Source organism: Larimichthys crocea, chromosome XI (genome assembly GCF_000972845.2).
Source record: "Larimichthys crocea isolate SSNF chromosome XI, L_crocea_2.0, whole genome shotgun sequence".
In the NCBI taxonomy this organism is placed as follows: Eukaryota; Metazoa; Chordata; class Actinopteri; family Sciaenidae; genus Larimichthys; species Larimichthys crocea.
The window spans coordinates 17,106,381-17,127,756 of NC_040021.1; the positions used below are offsets into that span (position 1 = coordinate 17,106,381).

At 40.0% G+C, this 21,376-nt stretch overlaps 1 protein-coding gene across 1 annotated transcript; it reads right to left on the reverse strand.

Moving 5' to 3' along the window:
- Window positions 1-26: 26 nt before the first annotated feature.
- LOC104931205 (proteasome subunit alpha type-6) lies at window positions 27-4,570 on the reverse strand. The gene is made up of 7 exons (XM_027284692.1): window positions 4,352-4,570; window positions 3,416-3,510; window positions 1,672-1,753; window positions 973-1,128; window positions 670-848; window positions 436-530; window positions 27-236 (listed from the first exon to the last, which is right to left on the reverse strand). The coding sequence occupies exons 1-7, from the start codon at window positions 4,425-4,427 to the stop codon at window positions 179-181; spliced, it is 741 nt and encodes a 246-aa protein (XP_027140493.1). The 5' UTR covers window positions 4,428-4,570; the 3' UTR covers window positions 27-178.
- Window positions 4,571-21,376: the final 16,806 nt, after the last annotated feature.

A 21,376-nucleotide genomic window follows, 5' to 3' on the forward strand; every position in this document is an offset into this window, starting at 1 on the left:
TTAGATAATAAACGAGTAGACAGTGATTATTTTACTCCAAAAACTTTTTTTTTTATTATTGTTGAATGAAACAGTGGGGTAAATGTACAGCAAACAAAGATAACACCGGTCTCCTTCTGGGAACTGCATATCCCATCATGCTCTAAGTTAATCCAACAGGTGACGCGTCTCTGCTCGCTCAGTCCCGCTCTGCCAGGGCCATCAGGTGGGTGTCCACTTCAGTCTCTGTCAGAATCCTGGAGAGAGGACAGAAGACAGGGAGGTGGATGATGTTTAACCCCGACTAGAGCTGCAACTGTTGCACGCTAAACTTAACCTTCTTCCAGCCTGTTTAAAGCTACATTTGGGAATTCTTCTGCCTTAAAATAACAGATATGAACAAGTGCGTAACACTTTATGCACCAAGTTACACACCAACTACTGCTGGTTGTTTACCTGAACTTGGGGTCCTGTGTTGTGAGAACGCCCACTTCGAGCTCAGAGGGCTTGAAGTCAATGGACAGAACAGTTGACAGACAAGAGATTGCCGTCTGGGAAAAAGAAGAGCACGATGATCAGATTGTGTTTGTGGCATTTCTAATCTTTCGAGAAGCCACTCAGCAAGAAACCACTCGACAGGTTACTTTCACTTTCGTGTCCTCTCTGTTATTGACCTGATTGTTTTAGTACCTCAATAGTTTGTTCAAAGGTCCAATCCAGTTTCTTTTTCACTTTCTTCTCCAAGAAACTGGTGGCTTCTGTCTGCTTCACCCCAGCAGCTGTGGCCTTGAAGCCGCAATAGTATCCTGCTGGGTCGCATTTGTACACCTGGGGGCCGTACTCCTCATCTATGCCGATCACGATCATACCTGCAGGCAACAGAGAGGACCGTGACAGTTAGATGTGGCTTCAGTGTGTTACATCTGTAGATTTGTCTGACCAGTGGTCGTGTGAAAACCCTTAGCCTTGCTGTAAAAGAATCGATGCACTTACAGCAGCCCAGTGGTCGCATCTCAGCGTTCTGCGTGTAGACTTGCGAGATGTCAGCAATTCTCTTACACAGCATGTCCACTGGGATCTCATAACCGTACTTGTACTGCCAGTTGGCTGCCTCGTAGCGAGCTCGCTGGACTTGAGACCTGCTGTCAGCTGTAAGACACGAGTGTGAGGAGGGGGAGGAAAATGGATTATTTGATCTGTACCCACTTAACTGTCACACTGTCTAATGCGATGTTTCACATATATCTACAGAAAGCTGTCCTCATGTCAGAAATTACAACTGTTAGGAAAGAGGAACCATCGGCTACAGTAAACGCAGTGACTAATGGGAACAGCGATAGCACTGAAATACTCTGGATTTTTCAAAGACGTGTATTTTGGTTTGCGCACTGATTTTTTTGTTCCCATGTACTAAAAAGTTTACAACAGTGGGAAGTTTACAACAAGCTGCAATGCTTGAAAAATGCTTCAGTAATTAAAAGTGAAGAGAAAAACTCTGCTGAATATGCAGCCGAAGAAGAAAATTAAAGTGTTTCATCTAATATTTGCCTGGGTTTTCGGATGTACATTACTATTATTATTATTTTACAGATTCATTCCTGGACTGCTTTTATAGGCAGTACTAACTGAATAATTGAATTATTATCTTGGGTGGTCAGCTTTATTAATCCACTGCAAAGTGAGAAGTCTTACCTGTCATCCCGGACATTACGCATCCAATATTATCTGTTATTCTGAAAAGGTGGGTCACTGTGGCGGCATCAAGAAGCTTGTCCTGTTTCAAGGAGGAAAACAAATGAATGTGGAACGTGGGTGTTGATGTTATTACTGTATTGAAAGATTTACCCGACACTTCAAATTAATTAGTACCTGGAGCAGGCATGTCCAGACTGTTCTATTCCATGACAACACGGCCCACAACAAACACAAACAAGTCAAGGCGGATTGATAAAGCTTATATATGATCATATATCACTGTATATGATGGTAATTTTGTGTCTTGTAGGAAAGCTACCGTGGCTTTTGTGCTGCAGGCTGACGTTGGTGTTTGTTTTGTCAACTGAGAACTACGTGGTTGCTGCGGCAGTTTGACAGTTTACACTCCATTTAAAATCCTATCGTGTGTTAAGCAAAGCACAGGAGCATCTGAAGCATGTCGACTTAGAGTTGTCACGATACCAAAATAAGTAACCATGATACTATACCAGACAAAGTATCACGGTTCCGGGTATTATCGCGATACTGCAGACTTTTATTATTATTATTATTTTTATGAACTGCAATGTATTTATACAAGTTATAAATACTTTATTTACTATTACTTACTTATAATGTTGTTTGGTGCATGAGAAACATAATACTGGTGAAGTAAGAATTAGACTGAATCAAGTTTGAAACATGAGTTTGGTTTTTTGAGCAAACTTTGTGGAGCCACTGATGACGACGTCGCGGCAGACTCGCCGCTCGGGCCCGGTGCTTCTGCCAGGGTAAGCTGTTGTCTCGTGTTTGTGACTGTAAGCCGTGCGCACGTCTGGGCGAGACAGAATTTAGTTCTGTTGTTGTTTGTTAGCGAATTTCTATTGAAGCGGAGCTGTCTTCATAGAGTTCAGAAACGCACAGCCCAAGGACACTTCTACATGCAGACTTGAGGAGTCAGGGATCGAACCAGCGATCATCTGATTAGTGGACGACCAGCTCCTGAGCCACAGCAGAGTATTTGTTGATGTGTCATTTAATACAGTGGGTATTTGTCAGAGGCAAGATTTAAGAAGAAACAGAGACAAAACACTTGGATTGACTCGGTCATGGAGACATCCTGAGCAATAAACACATGCACCAGTGCCTGCTCTTCTGGTTGTGTTGATAAGTTTGAGCACAATAACAGAGACTACAAGTAAAGACATTTCTGCATCACTTCAGTTCGTCTTTAAGTTAACTAAGATGTTTTTCACACATAGTTTTAGTGGCCTGAAGTAGTCCTTCTTGATTGAAATGAAAACCTGCAGCCACACGGCTCTTTATGGAACAGTCTGCACATGCCTGGTCTGGGACATCCATGTGAACCGAATGCATAACAATATTACACAGAAGACATTAATATCCCATCAATCTCACTGGCTGTAATCAAAGACACATTTGCCAAAATAATCGAGTCATGCAATGATAAAGGCCTTGCTAATATAATGTAAAGTAATCACTATGAATTGAACACGTCTCTGACTGCTGGTTAAATGTAATCAATTGAGTGTGAGCAGGTGAATCTGAGGTGCAGTTTTCTAAGACACATGGATTTACACGAACAAATGAATGAACCACATAGAGTCTCTATGAAAACATAATCTTTCCACATATAAAGAGCTTTACAGTGTCAGTATGATGTCGTCAGTGCAGGAGGACGACTGAGTTCACAGCTTCAAGAATGAAAACAAAGACTCACCGGTACTTTTTTCTGTGTTACAACAACTGCACAGTCCTTCCCCCTGACTGCTACTGATGTGAGTCCACCTTGGTTTATGGCCTTGAAAGCATATTCTGCAAACAGGACAAGAGGACATCTTTATGTGCACATGTTCATCCGACAGCAGCAATGAATGTGAAGTCAGAACAACAAGCACAAGATTGAGAGATTTTCAACAGGAGAGTTACAAACAAACATCAGGAATAAAGGAGCGATGAACTGTTCTCAGGTGTCATGACTGATCGATCAGTCAGAAGTTTGGCTTCAGGTGTTACATCCAAATAAGTCTTATTTATACTGTTTATGGCTGCATATCAGGGAATGTTGCTGTGTTCTGTTATTTACTGCTCGTGTGGAAACTTCAGAGTTTGTTTTAGGACTGTTGATGATCACATTACATCAACAAGATCTTGTCTATGTCCAGTTTAGCTACAAAAAAAATAAAAAATAAAAAAGATTCACACGTTTAAAGTCAACTGTAAACTACAGAAACAACGTATGTGGCTGATCATTAAGTCCAACCAACATGTTAATATATTAAATCGCCGTCAGTGAGATAAAACGCTATGCATGGCTAAGAATCAAAAGAAACATTAAAGTAACGTTACATTAACCTCAGTAACAAGTTGACACTTTGAGCAATGAATCAGCTTGCTTGACTGCAATGCTAACCATGCTAACTAGCCTGCTAGCCAGCTAGCTCCGCTGAGTCGCGCTTGTTTTGTTTAATTCAAGTTTAATTAGATAAATAAACCTAAATTAACGACCGGCACCACACGAGCAGGACTCTTACGGTTTCCTATGACACTGCTTTCGCTTTTGGCGGGGAGTTATTTATGAGCTAGAAGCCGAGCTAACCGAACCATGACAGAGCATTTAGAGCCGGCTTCGGTCCGCACGGACCCGCACACTGACCGACTTGATAGAGTCTTCCTTCGGGAGAGAAGATGGTGATGTGCCGATCGAACCCTGCACTCGAGCCTCGGGACATTTTACTTAAGCTTTAAGTTCGCCGAGAAGTTAGTCCAAACCCAATCTGCAAGCAGATTTCTTTACTTCATGCACAATATTTCCACCCGGAAGTTGAACTGATGTGGGATCTGAACTTCATCCGGTGTGAGAGGCCTGCTTCGTTTCCATGGTGATAACACTCAGGCCGTGGTGTCCATGGTGAAATGGAGCAAAGTGTTTTTACTTACCTGAATGTTGTCGCTTTATGCTGCTTCATAGCTCCTCTACATGATTTTACAGCTAAATATAAAGTTATTATTATAATATATGATGTATACAGCGAGTTTAACTATCAAACAGTACATAAAGTAGTCTAAGTACATATACCATGACCAGATTCAACATAAAAAATGCTTGAATGCATGTAATAATAATAATAATAATCTAGTTTTATTCTTTAAAAGATAGCACTGACAACGACCAAATGTGCCAGATATATATATATCTATATATATATTATATTTATATATATATATATATATATACGCGCTGCTGATATTATACTAGTTTTACTCAAGTAACCATTTTAGTTAGTGTAGCACTGCGTAAAGGTTCTGAATATTTCTTTGAGCTCAGGTCTAATGTTCACTTCCATTTAGTGAAGCAGCACCCTGACTCTGTTTGACCTGAAAGGACCTGAACCTTATTTAGTATTATTGGAAACACTTGTGTTTACCTACTTTTCCAGTTCAGAATGGATGCTCTATTGACCCAAAGTTCACCTTCATTACATGTACACATCCAGTTTAATGCAAAGGGAAAAGTTATCAGAAGAGAGGGGAACAGTTATTCCCCTGTACTTTATTGATCCCCAAAGGGAAATTCTTTCGTTGCAGCAGCATTACAAGTAACACAGTAACATAGAACACTATATACATGTGGTAAAAATGGTGACACAGTACAAACAGAATCGAATAAAACTCATGTTCTCACTGGAGTAGAACATATGGTTCTACCTCTAAAAAATATACATAAGAAAAATATACATATGGACCTTATTATGTCCATCAGCTCAACTGCTCAACTCTCTCTGCACAAAGCTACAACATTTGGCAGGAATGACTTCCTGTAGCTGTCCTTTTTACAGTGCAACTGCTCTGTTGTTTAAGCAGGAGGTCATGTAGTGAATGGGAGTTGTTGTCCGTAATACTGAGCATTTTTTAGAGCATCCCTTTTTCCCCACAACACAGCTGCAGGGACTCCAGAACATTCCCCACCACAGAGCCAGCCTTCTTGATCAGATTGTTCTTTTTTGTGTGTGTGTGTGTGTGTGTCGCTGGCTCTGATGCTGCTGCCCCAACAGACGGCTGCAAAGAAGATTGCACTCGCAAACAACAGACCGGTGGGACATCTGCATCGTCTTGCTGCACACATTAAAGGACCTGAGCTTCCTCAGGAAGTAGAGTCTGCTCTGTCCCTTCCTGTAGAAAGCCTCAAATAAACAAAAAAAAATTGATATTTAAATATGATCATCTCCTGTTCAGCACTAGATTTGTCACTCTGACTTGTCATACTGTTTTATGAAAAGCACAGGTTTCACTAATAACAGTACTCAAGTGTCCCAGTAGGTCATAACAGTGAGGTAGCGTACCTGGAGCCAGTCATTACTTCATTATTAACACCTGTCATTAAATGCGTTATTCAAACCTGTGCTATCACAACACACTCCATTAAATAGACAGTGTACATGCTGGATCACTGACAGGGCACGCAATCATTACTCATTAGGCATTAGTAACACCTGTGCTTTCCCTGCTATGACGAGTCCAAATGCATGCTGTGAATTTTTCTAATAATATTTAACTTATGTCGGGAAGCTGACTGTGTGCAGCAGTTCATCCTGTTTTCTTTAGAAACACTTTACAACGACAGTTCAACATACACACACACACACACCACTAACTACTGACACACGCATGAATGTACCATCTCAATGAATCATTGAGGAAACAGGGTTTTTTTTGTTACTCAATATTTAACGTTTAAACATGACCTATTATATTACAAGCACTGTGTAAAGTAAGCAGCTTCCCCTTTCCTGCTATAACAGAATTTCTGCTTGACCTGCATGCAGCTACATTTGTAACTATCACAATGAAAGCAGATTCTCTTCCGATACCACAAGTTTACTTTACCTATCACATAACAAGCCAAGTGAAAATAATGCCATGTGACAAGTTATGCTTTTTTGTTGTGCTTTTGTTTTGTTTTTTTTAATTTGTGGAACACAATCACTGACAGGTCACTTGGTAAGCACTCAATTCCCATTTCCTTGTTCCTGCAAAAAAGAAGAAAAAAAAACCCTGAACCTATCATGAGGGATTTTCCCCTCTGTCCCCAGGTAGCTAATGCAGCTGAAGAGAGGATGTTTGCTTCCTCTTTACAACTTACTCACACGTTTAGATAATGACTCATGCAGCCAAACCAGTGTGGTATCATGATCGCTGATTATTAGGAGTTGGATGTCAGGTCTGTGATGCCAAAAGGGGTTATTTATTTTATATTTTGACATAGTTCTATAACGAAAAGTCCCCGTCTTTAGTTTCCATGTCATTATCCTAAATACGATATAGTTTGTGACACAATCATAGATGACATACATGGGAGTATTTGTATTCAACCACTGAACCACATTTCTGAAATATGACCCGTTCACACACATCTTCTAAAATTAATCATCTAAAACATGATTGCAAACTCCACTATTGCAAAAAAAAAAGTTTGTCTGCTTCTGCACAACCACAAATACTCCCTTTTTACTAAACAGCAGTGCGGGAGGGTAAACATGGATTTTGTAACTCTAAAATATGTAGTTTTATCATCACTTTAGAAAATACATGTTGCATTTATTGGACAAGTTTTGATGATATTAATTTAAATGAGTTTATAGTCGAATTAAATACATGTCTACAAAGCAACAGAATGTGTCTATTATGTTGCTAAAGCATCCTTTGCTGTGATATTTCACCCTCAACCAATACTTCTACCCTTCCTCCCCCTTTCCTGTCCTCTTCCCCACCTCTGCTACCTCTCTTTCTTTCTCTCTCTCTCTTTCACCCCCTGCTTCTGTTCTTACTCTACAAATGCTCGGCTCATTCTTACAGTACCAACGCAGCATTTGCACACTGTATTCACATTTGAAACCAGAAAGACCCCCACCCCCGGGTCTAAGAGAAGAGGCGTGGGACTGAACTCTGGAGTGCAGGGGGATCTCCAACCATCTATGAAAATACTTTTTTTTTTTACATTGCAAAGCCACAGTCTGTCTAATGTTTTCCAAGCACAAAAAGTTTAGCTGTTAGGCAATAAGGGAAACATTAGTATGATGAGGCCTTCTTCTGAAAGCCCTCATAACTTAAAATGAGACATTTAGACTCATTTGTATAAAACATTTTAAACTTTTCTTTCCGTAACCAGGGACATTTTTAGACCCGTTTTTAAAATTTCCCAAATATATTTCTCTGAAGCTGCTCTTTGTGCGCAGTTTTATGTACAAACCCAATGCCCACAAACACTACACTGTACCGTTTTCTTTCTTTTTTTTCTAAAAAGGCATGACAATCTTGACTCATAAAAACAAAACACTTTTTTCTAAGAATCTGAACGCTGTTGCTTCTAGGAACAGCTTATCTAAAATGAACCAAAATGCAGACCAATGCAAAAGTGATACAAGTGAGCATGTGATAACAACCCTGTGCGCTGGCTTCCTTTTACTACAAGCATCTTCTCTAGAATTTGCATGTTGTTCCTTCTAAGTTATCTGGTTGCACAATAGCTTTAAGGTGAGTTGCAATTAGTGGTGAAACGCTTAAGGAAGTATTTGGTATTAGACTCAAAAATGGAAAACCCATAATGTGATTAATATGAAATAGAATCTTTTCATTCATGCTGGGCTGCTTAAGAGTGAGACACCAGAGCGCACGCAATCAATCTGGTACTTTACGCAGATCAACGTGGCTGCAATGAGCGTGGTTTTTAAGAGTGGGTAAATTTACTTTGCAGCACGGAACAGATGCCAGGCCTTTAAAATAAAAATCACACGTCTGATCTGATGCCCTAAACTCGCCTGTTTGAAAAAGAATATTGACACACAGAGTGGAAAACACGGGCAGGTATGATTTTCCATTAGACGTGTGTTAGTCCAGTTTCAATGAGTTTGTCAGATTCCAGCTGGGTCAAGTCTACTTTAATGCACGTTTTATTTACTGGACTACTCGCCAGGAAATGTTGCTGTTTCACACATGCACTATTCAGGTAATATCTTTCAGTGCTGAAGTGATCATCATGCAGCTAAATATCTGATGTGCTATGACCCGCTGAGACTGGAAAATGGAGAAAACAAAACTTAAATAAAGTCTCTCATAGAAAGTAAACACAACTCAGTTTTGCATATTTGCTGCAACTTTACAACAGATGAAGAACACAAACACAATGTAAGAGCTTATAAAACACATTGTAATTAAAATGTATGTTAAGAGGAAAAAAGGAAATGAATGCAAATCTTTATTAGATTCAGGGTCCAGTATCTGGATCCTAGCTCTCCTATCCTGTGATGACAGACACATGTTTATTCAAGGTACATGTAGAACGCAGTGTGATCAAAATACGTTCACATCTGTATCGCACAGTGTGACCACATTCTTAAGCAAAGAAAGTCTCCCTGCAAGGTAAAAGATCATCTCCAGTAACACCACCTTCACACAACTCCACCCTCAACTGATTTGCATATAGAGATCTGAACACTAAATGCTAAGGCCTGCAGATCAGATGTCATTATCTAGTAAGTCGGAGTAAAACTCACAGTAGAAAATGCCAATTTAAGTTTTTAAGGGGGTATTTAACCAATTTATTATCACACTTCTATAAAGTGGACTTGTTAGAGACAGATTTATAAAAAGAAAAGTCAAAGTAGAGGCAGCAGAGGCCAAAAACACCGGAACCTACATTTCCCACAATGCAACTTAATAGCAGTTTTCACAAGAAACCCTCTACCACCTAAATTTTAATTTCTTTTAAGCCCACAGCTCCAGTTTGTAACACAGGCTTTATGTTAAAAAACTTTTCAAACTTCCCACACCTCACACCTGTTGTTGCTGTCAGAGTATGTTGTACTTTTCATGGCAAATAAACTGACGTTTATGTGTAAAATTGCCAGAATGTCGCTTTAATATTTTATGTACTGTATGTAACAGTTTTAAGTTATAATCCTGAACCATTCATGCTGCTTCACAATCTAAAGCAGTGGGTCTGCCTGAGGTTTACCTCCTGCCGGCGAGCAATAATTTAAAGCACATCATGACCATTTGCAGCACTGGCCACGTTAGGAGACCCAGCTTGCGTTTCTTCCACATCGTGGACTAACTTTAGAAGTGTTTATGTAATGTGGTTGATGCATTATAAAGCTTCCACAGTTGGTTGAAAAATAGATACCGCAGCGTTCGATTTTTAGATGAGTTTCAGCTGGAAAATTCAGCGTGTCATGGATTTGACTTTGCAGTTTGTTTAAACCAAAGCCAAAGGCAAGGGTTCAATACAAGCAGCATGCCGGTAGCAGAAGTCATGATGATTGTGCAATTGCGCCGTGAGCTCTGACATGTTCCTCCTCTGCTTTTTGTCAAAGACAGATGTAGATGTGTGTGGAAAGTTGTGCACTTCTAAAGTGTGAAAAAAAAAAAAAATCCCACTGAAGGTTCCTTTTGTTTAGCCGCATTCATTCGTAGTCTGAGGTGTAAGGTTATCGTGACTTTACAGTGAAACAGTAGTGACAGTGACCCCGTTTGAACCCACCCCTCCTATATCATTATCTCCTCTTTCCAGTAAAAACTTAGTCAATGAACAGTGAGTAAGAGCTGACTGGGACCTCGTTGGCTGGTCTTTCAAAGTGAACCATATAAGAACAGGTGTCTGCAGAAACAATAGAGCCAACATGTAAGTGTGCGGGGGGAGGTGTGGGTATCTGTGGTTTTAACCCTCATATCCTACTATAAATGTCACATGAAAAAAAAAAAGCCTAAAATAAACCGCACATGATATCCCAGAGATAGACACAACACAAATTATATTCACAGATACTGGACACATTTAATTCAAATTAGATTAGCACTTGGTGCACAAAGCCTCTAATGTTGTAATAAAAAGTTCTAAATATGCAAAGAAACCCACACGGCTGGATGTCGGAGAGGTGGGCAAGTTCAATAGCCGTTTTAGACCAGAAGAGAAGATTCAAATGGGGACTTCAAACAACAAAAACAAGCTTGAGGAAGCAAAGACGTCTCACTTTGCTGTGCCACAGGGCAGCAGGAAACCCAAAACCTCTTCTTCTTTTTTTCGAAGTCTCTCAGTCTTTTGAGGCTGTGAACGTCTCAGAGTGTCTCCGAGTACTCACCAACAGGCGTATTCAGACAGGCCTTAACTATCAGGTTCTACTGGTAAGCTTTGTCGAGCAGTGCCTCATACCCTGCTCACCGTATCATCCTCTACAGTCAATTATGCGTCACGGTGAGCTATCTCATTATGTGCGCCTTTAATGCCCACCATTTGATAGCGGTGTGCAAACCAGACATGCAGGGTTTTACATGAGCGTTGACAGCAAGTGCAACTTTAGCCCTGGCCCTCAGGCTTTGAAGCCATATCTTTCACTCTGTTGAGCTCAAACCAGAAAACAAAAAGCCACTGCACTGGGCAAGGCTAAAGACACCGAAAAACAACTTTATTTTTTTCCAACAATTTGATTTAGTTGATCTATTAAATAATCTTGTTTTTATTCACAACAGATTTTTCTGTAATCCTGCAGAATTAGTTCACGTTGCTGACATCTTCTTCTTCCCTTGTGTTTACTGCATTTTTCTGTTGCATTTGGTGTTTTTGATTTTTCATTATTTCTATATTTGCAGTGTGTTTGCTGTATTGGTTTTTGTCTTTCTGCACCCCTTCTACTTTTCTCCTAATGGAAATGTTTTGAGCCTTCGTAGCACGTTTGTCCTTCTGAGCCACTGTACTTTTTAGCTGCTAAATGCTCCACTCCAAAAGCTAGTTGCCAACGTATTAGTGCAACTGAACTCCAAATGTTACTTTATTGCTCATGATTACTCCAACAAATAATAGAAACAGGCTTACCTACTTTTCACAACTTTCCATCTACCAGAGACTACCAACATTCTAAGTTGAAGAAAGTTTGTTTTTCACACAGCCAGGCTAGCTGCCCCTCTGTTTCTAGTTTTCTTTTGAAGGGCATAATTAAATGCATGAAAAATAATCAACAGTATTAACATCTACATCAACGTGGCACGTCTATCTAACCAAAGTAAAATGATTCCTACAAATGGAAACTAAAGAGATTTTCCAGGTACAAGGAGATGGCTGATACAGAACCTGGAAAACCCATCTATAGAGTAATTTTGGAGGCCTCAGTAATAACAGAGTGGAGTAACTAATCTCCTGATGGTTTAAGAAGAGAGGAAACACCCTGCTGCATTGCAGCAATGCCAACTGTACCCTGCAGCAATGTCCAAAACCAACTGCGCTTTGGACCATTACATACACCATGATGAAAGCGATAACATCAAACCAAAAATGTGAAAGACCAACAATAAAGCTGTTATATTACTAAATATTGGGCTGTACTGTAGCAAGACCGCGGCTTGATAGACACACTCGTAGCATACTGTGTAGGGAGAGTGATCCAAGTGACCAAAAAGCATGACTCATTTTCTGCACACTACTGTACGCCTATAAAAATCCCCCCTTTCACACACTTATACATTCATTAATTGAGTGTCCGCATTGTCCACAGATGGAAAACATGCGCTCATCGATCTTATTTGGTTATGTTAGATAGCCAAACAGAATGAGAATTAAATAACTACATTCACTGATGAAATCACTTCAGGGAATGTTAGGGGAATTTGAAATGAGGAAACTTTTCCCAAAAATTAAACAACCGATATGACTGATGGTGAGTCAGAATGCTATTTTGCATTCTGGCAAAACATAGACTCTATTTAGAGATGGAATCCCATGTATTATTGGACAATATTTTACTGTGTTTAACATCTTAGTGCCTAAAGAAGACTTTTCTCTCTAGTCCTTTGGTGTCTTCCTCCTCCTCCTGTCTACTCTGCCTGTTCTTTCACGCTCCCCCACATTCCCAAAGTGAACTGCATCCAGGAAATCTAGCAGGGATATAGGCTTACATGCAATATCCTCAGTCTAAGAAGATTTATTGCTAGCTTGAGGGTACGCTAGATCTTCAAAACTGGCCCACAACTGTAAATCCGACTTTCATTTCAGCAGCGGAGATGTTATGAAAGGCGCAGGAATGTGCACACACACGGCTAGAGTGGAATTTTTGCTGGGAATTTCCCACTAGTGTGTTCGCACATGCGTGCAGCAGGGTACACATGCGGCCTAGATCTGAGCGCCTCTTGTCTGTGAGTGAGCATAAACAAGTCTGACTGACTCAGGTGCACGTCTCATTTTGAAGAAGTAAACATGGAGTGCGTGCCAGGTGAGGAGTACCCAAGATCTCGTTTGTGTGCAAGAGCTATTTCAGCCTAATTATGAATCATTAGTAATAGCAGGGAACGTCAGGAGGACATGCTGTACTCTAAATTTAACAGCAAAATGTTCAGACAAGCACGCGTACTCATTCACACCTATTTTCTGAATGTCTTCATTTGGAGTTAGTTTAATGAAGGGGCTTTTTTCAAAATAAAATCAGAGGGAAACTGCTTTGTTTGGAGAAGTGATTTTCAAGAAATGAAAAAGAGGATTTAACTGTGGAAACTCTGCAGTACTGTATTCTTAAAGTGCAGAGGTGGCGGACTACTGCTGACCTCCAGTAGCACTGTTACTTAGAGGGCGCATCTCTCCCTTCTGAAATCCCCCAAACTTTCCCTCCGCCAAATCTCTCCTCCCTGCCGCCAAGATAATGGTCTTTTCAGGCCTTCCATGATACCGACTCTGCTGTGGATCCGCCGCAGCTGGTGAACTGGCTGCCTGGTGAGTAGTAGTTTACACCGGCCATGTGTTCTACCTAATTGCTTTTCCAGGGTAGAGCAGAGGGCAGTGTTATAAAGACAAGACTTGCTGGGCTCGGAGGATGGACGAGGAGGCGTGCGGGGAAGCTTTTCTGGCCCAGATGTGTGCAGTAGCAGTCGGCCAGGCGCACATCTGTAATCATTTGAACTTACTGGGGGAATTCCTCTCTCACTGCGTGTCTCCATATAGTTTGTCCCGCTGAATCCTCAACTCAGGACAATGAGTTGCTTGACTGCCTCCCTCTATTCTTCCTCTCATATTTCCCTCTGTGTGTCATGAACTGTTTCCCCCACAGACAGACAAACAGGCTGGTCTGGTAGCGACTCCAGAAGGCGTGGGATCTTTTGTGTTGAGAACATTTAAAGGGAAGATTAAAAGAGCCAAGTCTTTCTGTAAATATACAGTACTGTGTATGAGGCACAGACATAACAAGCACTCATCTATGAGCCTGTATTTGGTACAGTGGGCTTTGAGTGCACCTCACCACCACACACATCCTCCCTATGGCAAAGAAAAAAGATGCAACAGTTTCAGCCACAAGTGCTTTATCAAAGCAGCGAGCAGCAGACAGGCCCCTGCTTGCCAAAAAAGCCTCCAGAAATGTAAATAGCAATTTCATTTCAACAGTGCTGGTAAGTGAGTTAAATTTAACAAAGGGCTAAAAATATCTATTGTTTTGCTGTTGCGTAGGTTGGACAGAGCACAACAAAAGCAGGGAGTTTCCTCTCCTCCAGGATGTCGGGAGATTTCCTTGTGGTAGTGTTACCAAATTTGGGACAAGATGTTCTGATTGTCACTGATCTACACTGGGATGCACCTCAATGCACAACGTCCCCCGGGACATCACGTTCTTCACATTCTGTCCTGGCTCTGATGACACAAACAGTTTGTGATGTGAAACATTAAAAGCGTCAAATAACATGTCCCAGAAGGACCTACATTATTTCTTCTATGAAATGACATTGTGTGTGTGTTTATGCAGATGACGTCTTATCTATTTTTTTTATTTAGTCTTTAGATAAATATATATTAGTTATAGAGCACTCTGGAAAGCTTCTAGCTGCTTCAGGATCAGCCCCTTGCAGAGCACTGCAGTGCTCAGTCCTGACAACTGTACTTCTACTTTTATAACAGGCTGTGTTGGGTTTCATAACCCTGATATGTATCACTATATCCTTGTTTTTTTTCTTAGAAAAAATATTGTGTAATTTCTGAATGTCCAATAGCTCCGATAACAAAACATGCATTTCATCATAGGTTTTATCATCAAATGTTTTTTTTTAGCTCTGTTATTTCATCTTCGTCATAGTGAAAATGATCATAGTCATCATCAAAGATCATAGTTTTTTTCATTAATGAAATAACCACTGCTTTCCATGAAAAAGTTATGTCATACCCAGGTCAAAGGTGCACCTTTGACCTGGGTATGACATAACGTTTTCCTTAAGGCTCATACAGTCACTTGACATTTGGTCCTGATACTCCTTTTTGCATGTTAAAGGCGACTGGACGCACCCATGGTTGTCATATTCAGTATATAGGATGGAGGAAAGAAAGGTCCTGTTCAATACAAATATGCACATGCTATTTAAAACGTATTCCCTCTTTTAAACAGAACTGAAACAACTGCATTCTTTGGCACAGAGACAGAAAGCTGCACTATAAATACAATGGTTTGTGTTCTTCTTTCAAGATTAGTCTAAAGCTTACTGTATGTAACCTAACAACTAGCTGCTAAACATAATAAGTCGATTATTTACAGGCTAAAGAGCCGACTATTAACCTCAAGAGTTAATATAAACCAAAAACAGAGCTGAAAGTATTGTGAATATTGGATTTATATTATTTTATAACGTTTGCTAACACATAATGTGTTTACAGGTTGTTGCTATACATATATATATATATACATATATGTATTTATATATATATATATATATATATGTATAGAGTTATTTTTTCCGGAGAAAATAACTCTTTGTGTACATTACAAACTGCACCTCATTGAGTTACCTGTACTTGTGAACTTGAATTTTATGTTTTAATATTATAATCATATCTCACAGCACATGTTTAAAACTGTTGTGCTGTATGGTGCTATAAAGACAGTGCTCCAATGGGGGAAAAAAACCTAATTTGCTTACAGCCACTGTACTTTACATAGTAAGTATCTAAGTTACATTAGAAATTTGCAGATTTGCTTAAGAGGAAAACCACAACAGGCCGTCCACAAAGCAAATTTAAATGAACTTAAATGTGTTGCTCATAACCTCCACATGAGGACAAATGTGAAGCAGATGATAACTCTGCTTTTCCTTTGTCTTCCAATACAACTTTTCTATGCTCTTGTTGTCTGTGAATGATTAAAATACGACTATTTCTAAAGTTAAAGGTAGAGCTACAGTCCCTGTTCTGTTATTTTTGTCACAGACAACCGCAAGCTGAGCTATTTGTCACTGACCCAGCAGGGGGCTGACACATTTACAGCTTCCTTGTTTCAAACTGCTTTCCACACTGCTCGCTGCATATCAGATCTGAGAACATGAGTGATCGACACTGGGTGACTGCTCTTTACAGAGGAAAGTACCTAAAGTATACATCTGGACCTCAGTGTCCTTTGCAGCTCCACACTCCACCCATGCAGGCACATTACTCTGCAGAGGATGTTTCACTACCGTTTTGTTCTGACCAACCGTTACATAAGCCATTCTGAAAAAGGGAGCAGGCCTCCACCCTGCAAAACAAAACACCCACTGACCAGTGAAGGTTTCTCAAACAAAGTCAAAAAGCCAAAATAATCAGACTTACTGCTACTTGTTCCAAGTGGAAAAAAATATTTAGTTATTACCACATTACATGCTGTATACTATATAACCATGTTTTTTCATAATAGTTGTTGTAAACAAGAACAGCCCTTCTTAGATTATGAGACAGTGGGCACATAGACATAGAAACCACCCTTTCTACATTGTGGTCAGACACTGAGACTGAACAATACACAAACGGCTGCATTTAGCATCTTGCTGTAGTTGTTTTAGATTTAATTTGTATTGGTTTTATGTCTTGTAGTTCCAAAAAAAAAAAACTCTTAGTCTTTGTAATTGTTTTATATCCCTTTAGTTCTTTGATGTTTCTTCTTTTTATTGTTTTAATTCTCATAATAGTTATTTTAAGTCTCTTTGTATTTGTTTTAAGTCTCTTTGTAGTTGTTTTATGTTTCTTTGTAGTTGTTTTATTTCTCATAGTAGTTGTTTTATGTTACTTTGTAGTTGTTTTATGTTACTTTGTATTTGTTTTAAGTCTGTTTGTAGTGTTTTATGTTACTTTGTATTTGTTTTAAGTCTGTTTGTAGTAGTTTTGCATCTCTTTGTGGTTGTTTCTGGTAGAAGTAGAAAAAAATGTGTGAAATTTATTATATATGCCGGTGTTTGTGTGAGTGTGATTATCAGTCAGTTGAGGATATGCATATCAAAACAAAACAAGTCAGTCCTGCACAGGGACTTTTTCACAAACTGTTGGTATCTAGCAATCGTCACTTGTGTCCAGATGAAAAGAAAGTTAGAGGTAGTGATCAAGGCCACACTGTATCCACTGGTTTATGGTTGACGATAGTTTGAATCATAATGAGTCTGTCAATCAGAGAAAGCACTGATAAGGATGAGATACCATCAGCTGCTTCCATTAATCAATGATCCAAACTGACTCATACATTCCACTCACCTTGTTTTTTCTGCAAGGACTTTTAAACATTTTCTGCACATATGGTATATGCACTTCTACTTAAAAATAAGATACTTGACTTCTATTCAACTCATACACATACGCATCTATGACAGAGGTAGCTTAATTTTCTTTTCATTTTATCTTTTAGCAGGAAAAACATCCCCAGTTGTGGGCCTGACTCAGGTTAAAAACAGCTTTTAACGTCATGCCCACAGGTTTCCCACACAGCGGGGAGAAAAGACAATAAAATAGCATAAAGATAAGAAAAGACAAACAAAACGCCTATAGAGTTTGACAAAAACAGCACAAGTGGACAATGTACAGAGACAGTTGCACAGAACTTCTGTTCATAGTTAAAGTTGTGATTCAGAAAAATATCTTATAAGCAGTGCAGTCTATAGACGTGTATACTTTTAAATCCACTCTGATGCACATCATTTAGTCATATTCTGCCAGCTGATTTAGTTTTTTCAAGGATGATGAAGGCATAATAATTTTCACGAGTTAACGAGTAAGGAACACTCAGTGCATAATTATGTAGTTGTTTCACTCGTCTGTGGGTTATTGCAAAATCTGCAGCTCTTCTGTTGCTAATAGTTGTTTCATAATGATATTTACTCCCTAAAGTCAACCAGCAGAAGTTAAGCGACTGTGCAAAAAAACATATTAGCCCATTTTGAGGTGAGCTGACTGCAAGAGTAGTCTTATATGTCACTGTTTATCCTTTGCTAGACGGACCTCTGTAAAAAAAAAGAAAAAAAGAAGCTAGATTAAGAGTGAACTCACTTCTCCAGGCCGCCGCTACACCACTGCGTATAAATGTTTAAATCTTGAAAGGAGGCAATGTTTCACCAAGATATAAGATTATTTTTAACTACATGAACAAATGACAGTAGATTTTTAGTCCAAAATATTTGAAGCCTTCTTCTGTTTTGCAGTGTTAGAGGAGAATTATTGAATACACATCGGAAAACCTTGCAAAGTGCATATATGAACTTGCGGCTTGCCAGACAGAATTAGTTTGCGGCTGGGCTGAATTTCAAGCCCTGAAAGCCCCTTTTTTTTTTTGACTACGTTTAAAATTTTTATAGCAAACAGCAGGTCAATCAGTGCATGCGCAGCTGGTACAGCATAGGTGGCATACGTTCAGAGGTTACATTTTCATTGCATTGTTGTCATTGTAGCAGCCACCTGTACTAGCAGACTTGCAGCTGAGATAGGAGGCAGCTAGTGCCAGGGACTTTCCACAACCCAGCGCGCGCGTGTGTGTGTACGTGTGCGTGTGTTCGTGTGTGTGTGAAGTAGTTCTCGGAGAGGCAGAAAGTGCACGTTTCTGCATTTGGGTGTGTGCATGTGTGTTTGGGTGTGTAAAGGGCACTGTGTGCAGACAGAATACAAGTGTGTGGAGACATGCAGAAGAGCTTTAGCAGTTACAGAGATCATAATCACGCACGTAGGATGTTTTCTATGTTATGTGAATAAAAAGTGTGTGTTTGAAAATGAAAGCATTGGATGGTGAGCGTTCATGTTTCCAGATGTGGATATTGTGTTGCTTGCAAACTGTGGATGAAATATGATTATCGTGCAGCAAAGGATGCTAATGATTTGATGAGGAAGTATGGGTATATTTAAAAAGCATCACACTATCATCATGCAGCATGCAAACCTGAAGAAAAGGAACTTGATGCTTCAAAGCAACCGACAAACTACCATCTGACATATTCTACTACGCTTCACCATCAAAGGGATGTAGTAATAAAACACTGTTTTATCAAAGTGTTATTCCTGACTGACGTGTCGGGCCTAGAGTCTTTGTCTCGGTCTGAGCGGGCTGTCTGTGTTTTTAAGTTGTAGCCCACGGAGGAAGCAAAGGCTAAGGGGGTGAGACAGGAGACCAAGCAGTGCTGGAAATCCCCTTCCCTCACTAGGCCTGCCTCGTCTTAGACACACAAGGCCCCGCTGAGGCCCACATCAAAGGGGCTGCTGCTGTTCTCATCATCCTCCCTCCTTCTGTCTTTCTATATGTCTCACTGTCCTTCTGTGTCTTTACCCCCTCACCCCTGTGTCTGTTTCCATTTATACACATGTCTCTTTTGCTGCCAAGGAGCAGCTATACTTGTTTTTAAATCAGAAATCAGATTGCAGAGGTGTTACATGCCACTAACCTGTCTGGTTATTTTTAATTCCTAACTGTTCTGCAGGGCGTGTTGCATTCTCAGCACAAACTGTACCAATGTAAAGTATTTGCAGCAATAATTGGCGAGTGACTAAACTGCATGTGCCTCCTGATGAGTAACAGAGTGGATGTATCAGCACATACGGCAGTCAGGTGTGGTGTAACATATTTTTAGGACATGTGGTTAGACCCGTGCACCATCTTTGAGTAAATCAGAAGTGAAAATGCTTGCTAAACTGGTCTCCCCAGAGCGCTAAAAACACCTCCTGTCCCCACGCCCACTACTCAAAGCCCACAAAAATGTCAGGTATGTTTGAAGCAGCAACACAATCCCGAGGCCGGTGCGTGGACACGCAGGCGGGGGATTGTCACGTTCGGGACAGACCCTTTCGCACACATGTGGACACATGTGCGGACACACACATTCAATGGCTGCAGCGGTATACACTAAGTCACAAGGAATGGTATTGTGAACTCTGGATTTTCCCTCTTAATCACAGATTGCCTGGTGACTGCTGCATGTCTCATGTCTCCCAGAAGGAAGCTGCTCAAATAGATAAAAGTCAGTTTCCTCTCTGCTGCACCACTGCAGACTGTTGGCCATACACCAACCAATGACAGACACTCAGTCAAATATGTCTTCACATAATCAGACACCAAATCCAAACAGAAAAAAAAGGTCAACATGTACTTCAGTACATTATGTTTCCATTTATCATTGTTTTATCAGGACTTTTAGACATGATGTGCTTTGCCTCCACACTGCCAGGTACATTGTCAGAGCAATTAATTAAAGTTTTCCCAAAATCTTTAACAAAATGACTTTATTTACATTCATTGTTTGAACCCAAATAGCAGCACTGGCCCATAGTAACCCCAGTTCGTCTAATTCTGTTAAATCCAGTGCTACCCTCTAGTGGACTCACAATGCACAGCAGAATTTTTGCCTGTTTGAAAATCTTTTCTTAACCAAACAGTAAACTGACAATGACTTATAATAAAGAAAAGCTAGTGGAGATAATGACTAGATAATTCAGTTAAAAATACAGTATCTGTAGGCACTAAATGGGAACATTTGGGACTCTGCTCACACACAGCCTCTGCTTTCCTATCCCTACTAATTACAAGGTTTTCTCACTCTCACTTACTAATCCTGTGTATTTTACAGTCTATCGATTGTGGACACAGCCCATTCTTTTTGGGCTGACACAGCTGAAATCAACATAAAACAGCTGCAAAGATTTAGTTCATGATATGATTGAGATTTGGACCATGGAACAGAGCCGGCTGCTGGCAGGCAGCAGAGGCAAATGCTTGAGGCGTTTACTTTGGGTGCACAGGACATCCGTGAGACTGAGACAGAAAAAAGAGGAAACAATGTAGTGAAAGAGTACGTGCCAGTTGGAGAGGTAACAACACCCTGATTTTTTCTCAACGTTTACTTATGTTTCTGAGCAATTTTCATGGCTTGTTAGCTGAGGCACACTCAGACCTCTCCAAAATTTGATAGGCCAATACTGTTAATCACAACTGTTCGTAGGATGTGTAAAATCAGAGTTACACAGAGATCATTTCTATACTTTTTTTTAACTTAGTTTCTTCCTAAATAAATTATATTGTATATTGTTGTTAGGATTTAGTGGCACCTAGTGGTGAAATTGCAATTTGCAACTAAATAAATACTCAATTTCACCCTCTCCTTCCAAGCATGTAACAAAAACTTTGTCTGCCAAATTCACATTAAAAGCAAAGGGCCGTATCTAGATCAGGGTTTGGTTTGTCTGTTCTAGGCTACCATACCAAAATGGCGGTTCAACATGTAGGACTCCGTGGAAGAGGACCCGCTCTCACTGTAGATATAAAAGATTCATTTCAAGACAACGAAAACACAACATCTCTTACTTTCAGGTGATTATACACTCATAAAAACATACTAATGAATAATGTATTCCATTCCTGCAAAGAAATACTCCTAAATCTGAAACACTGGA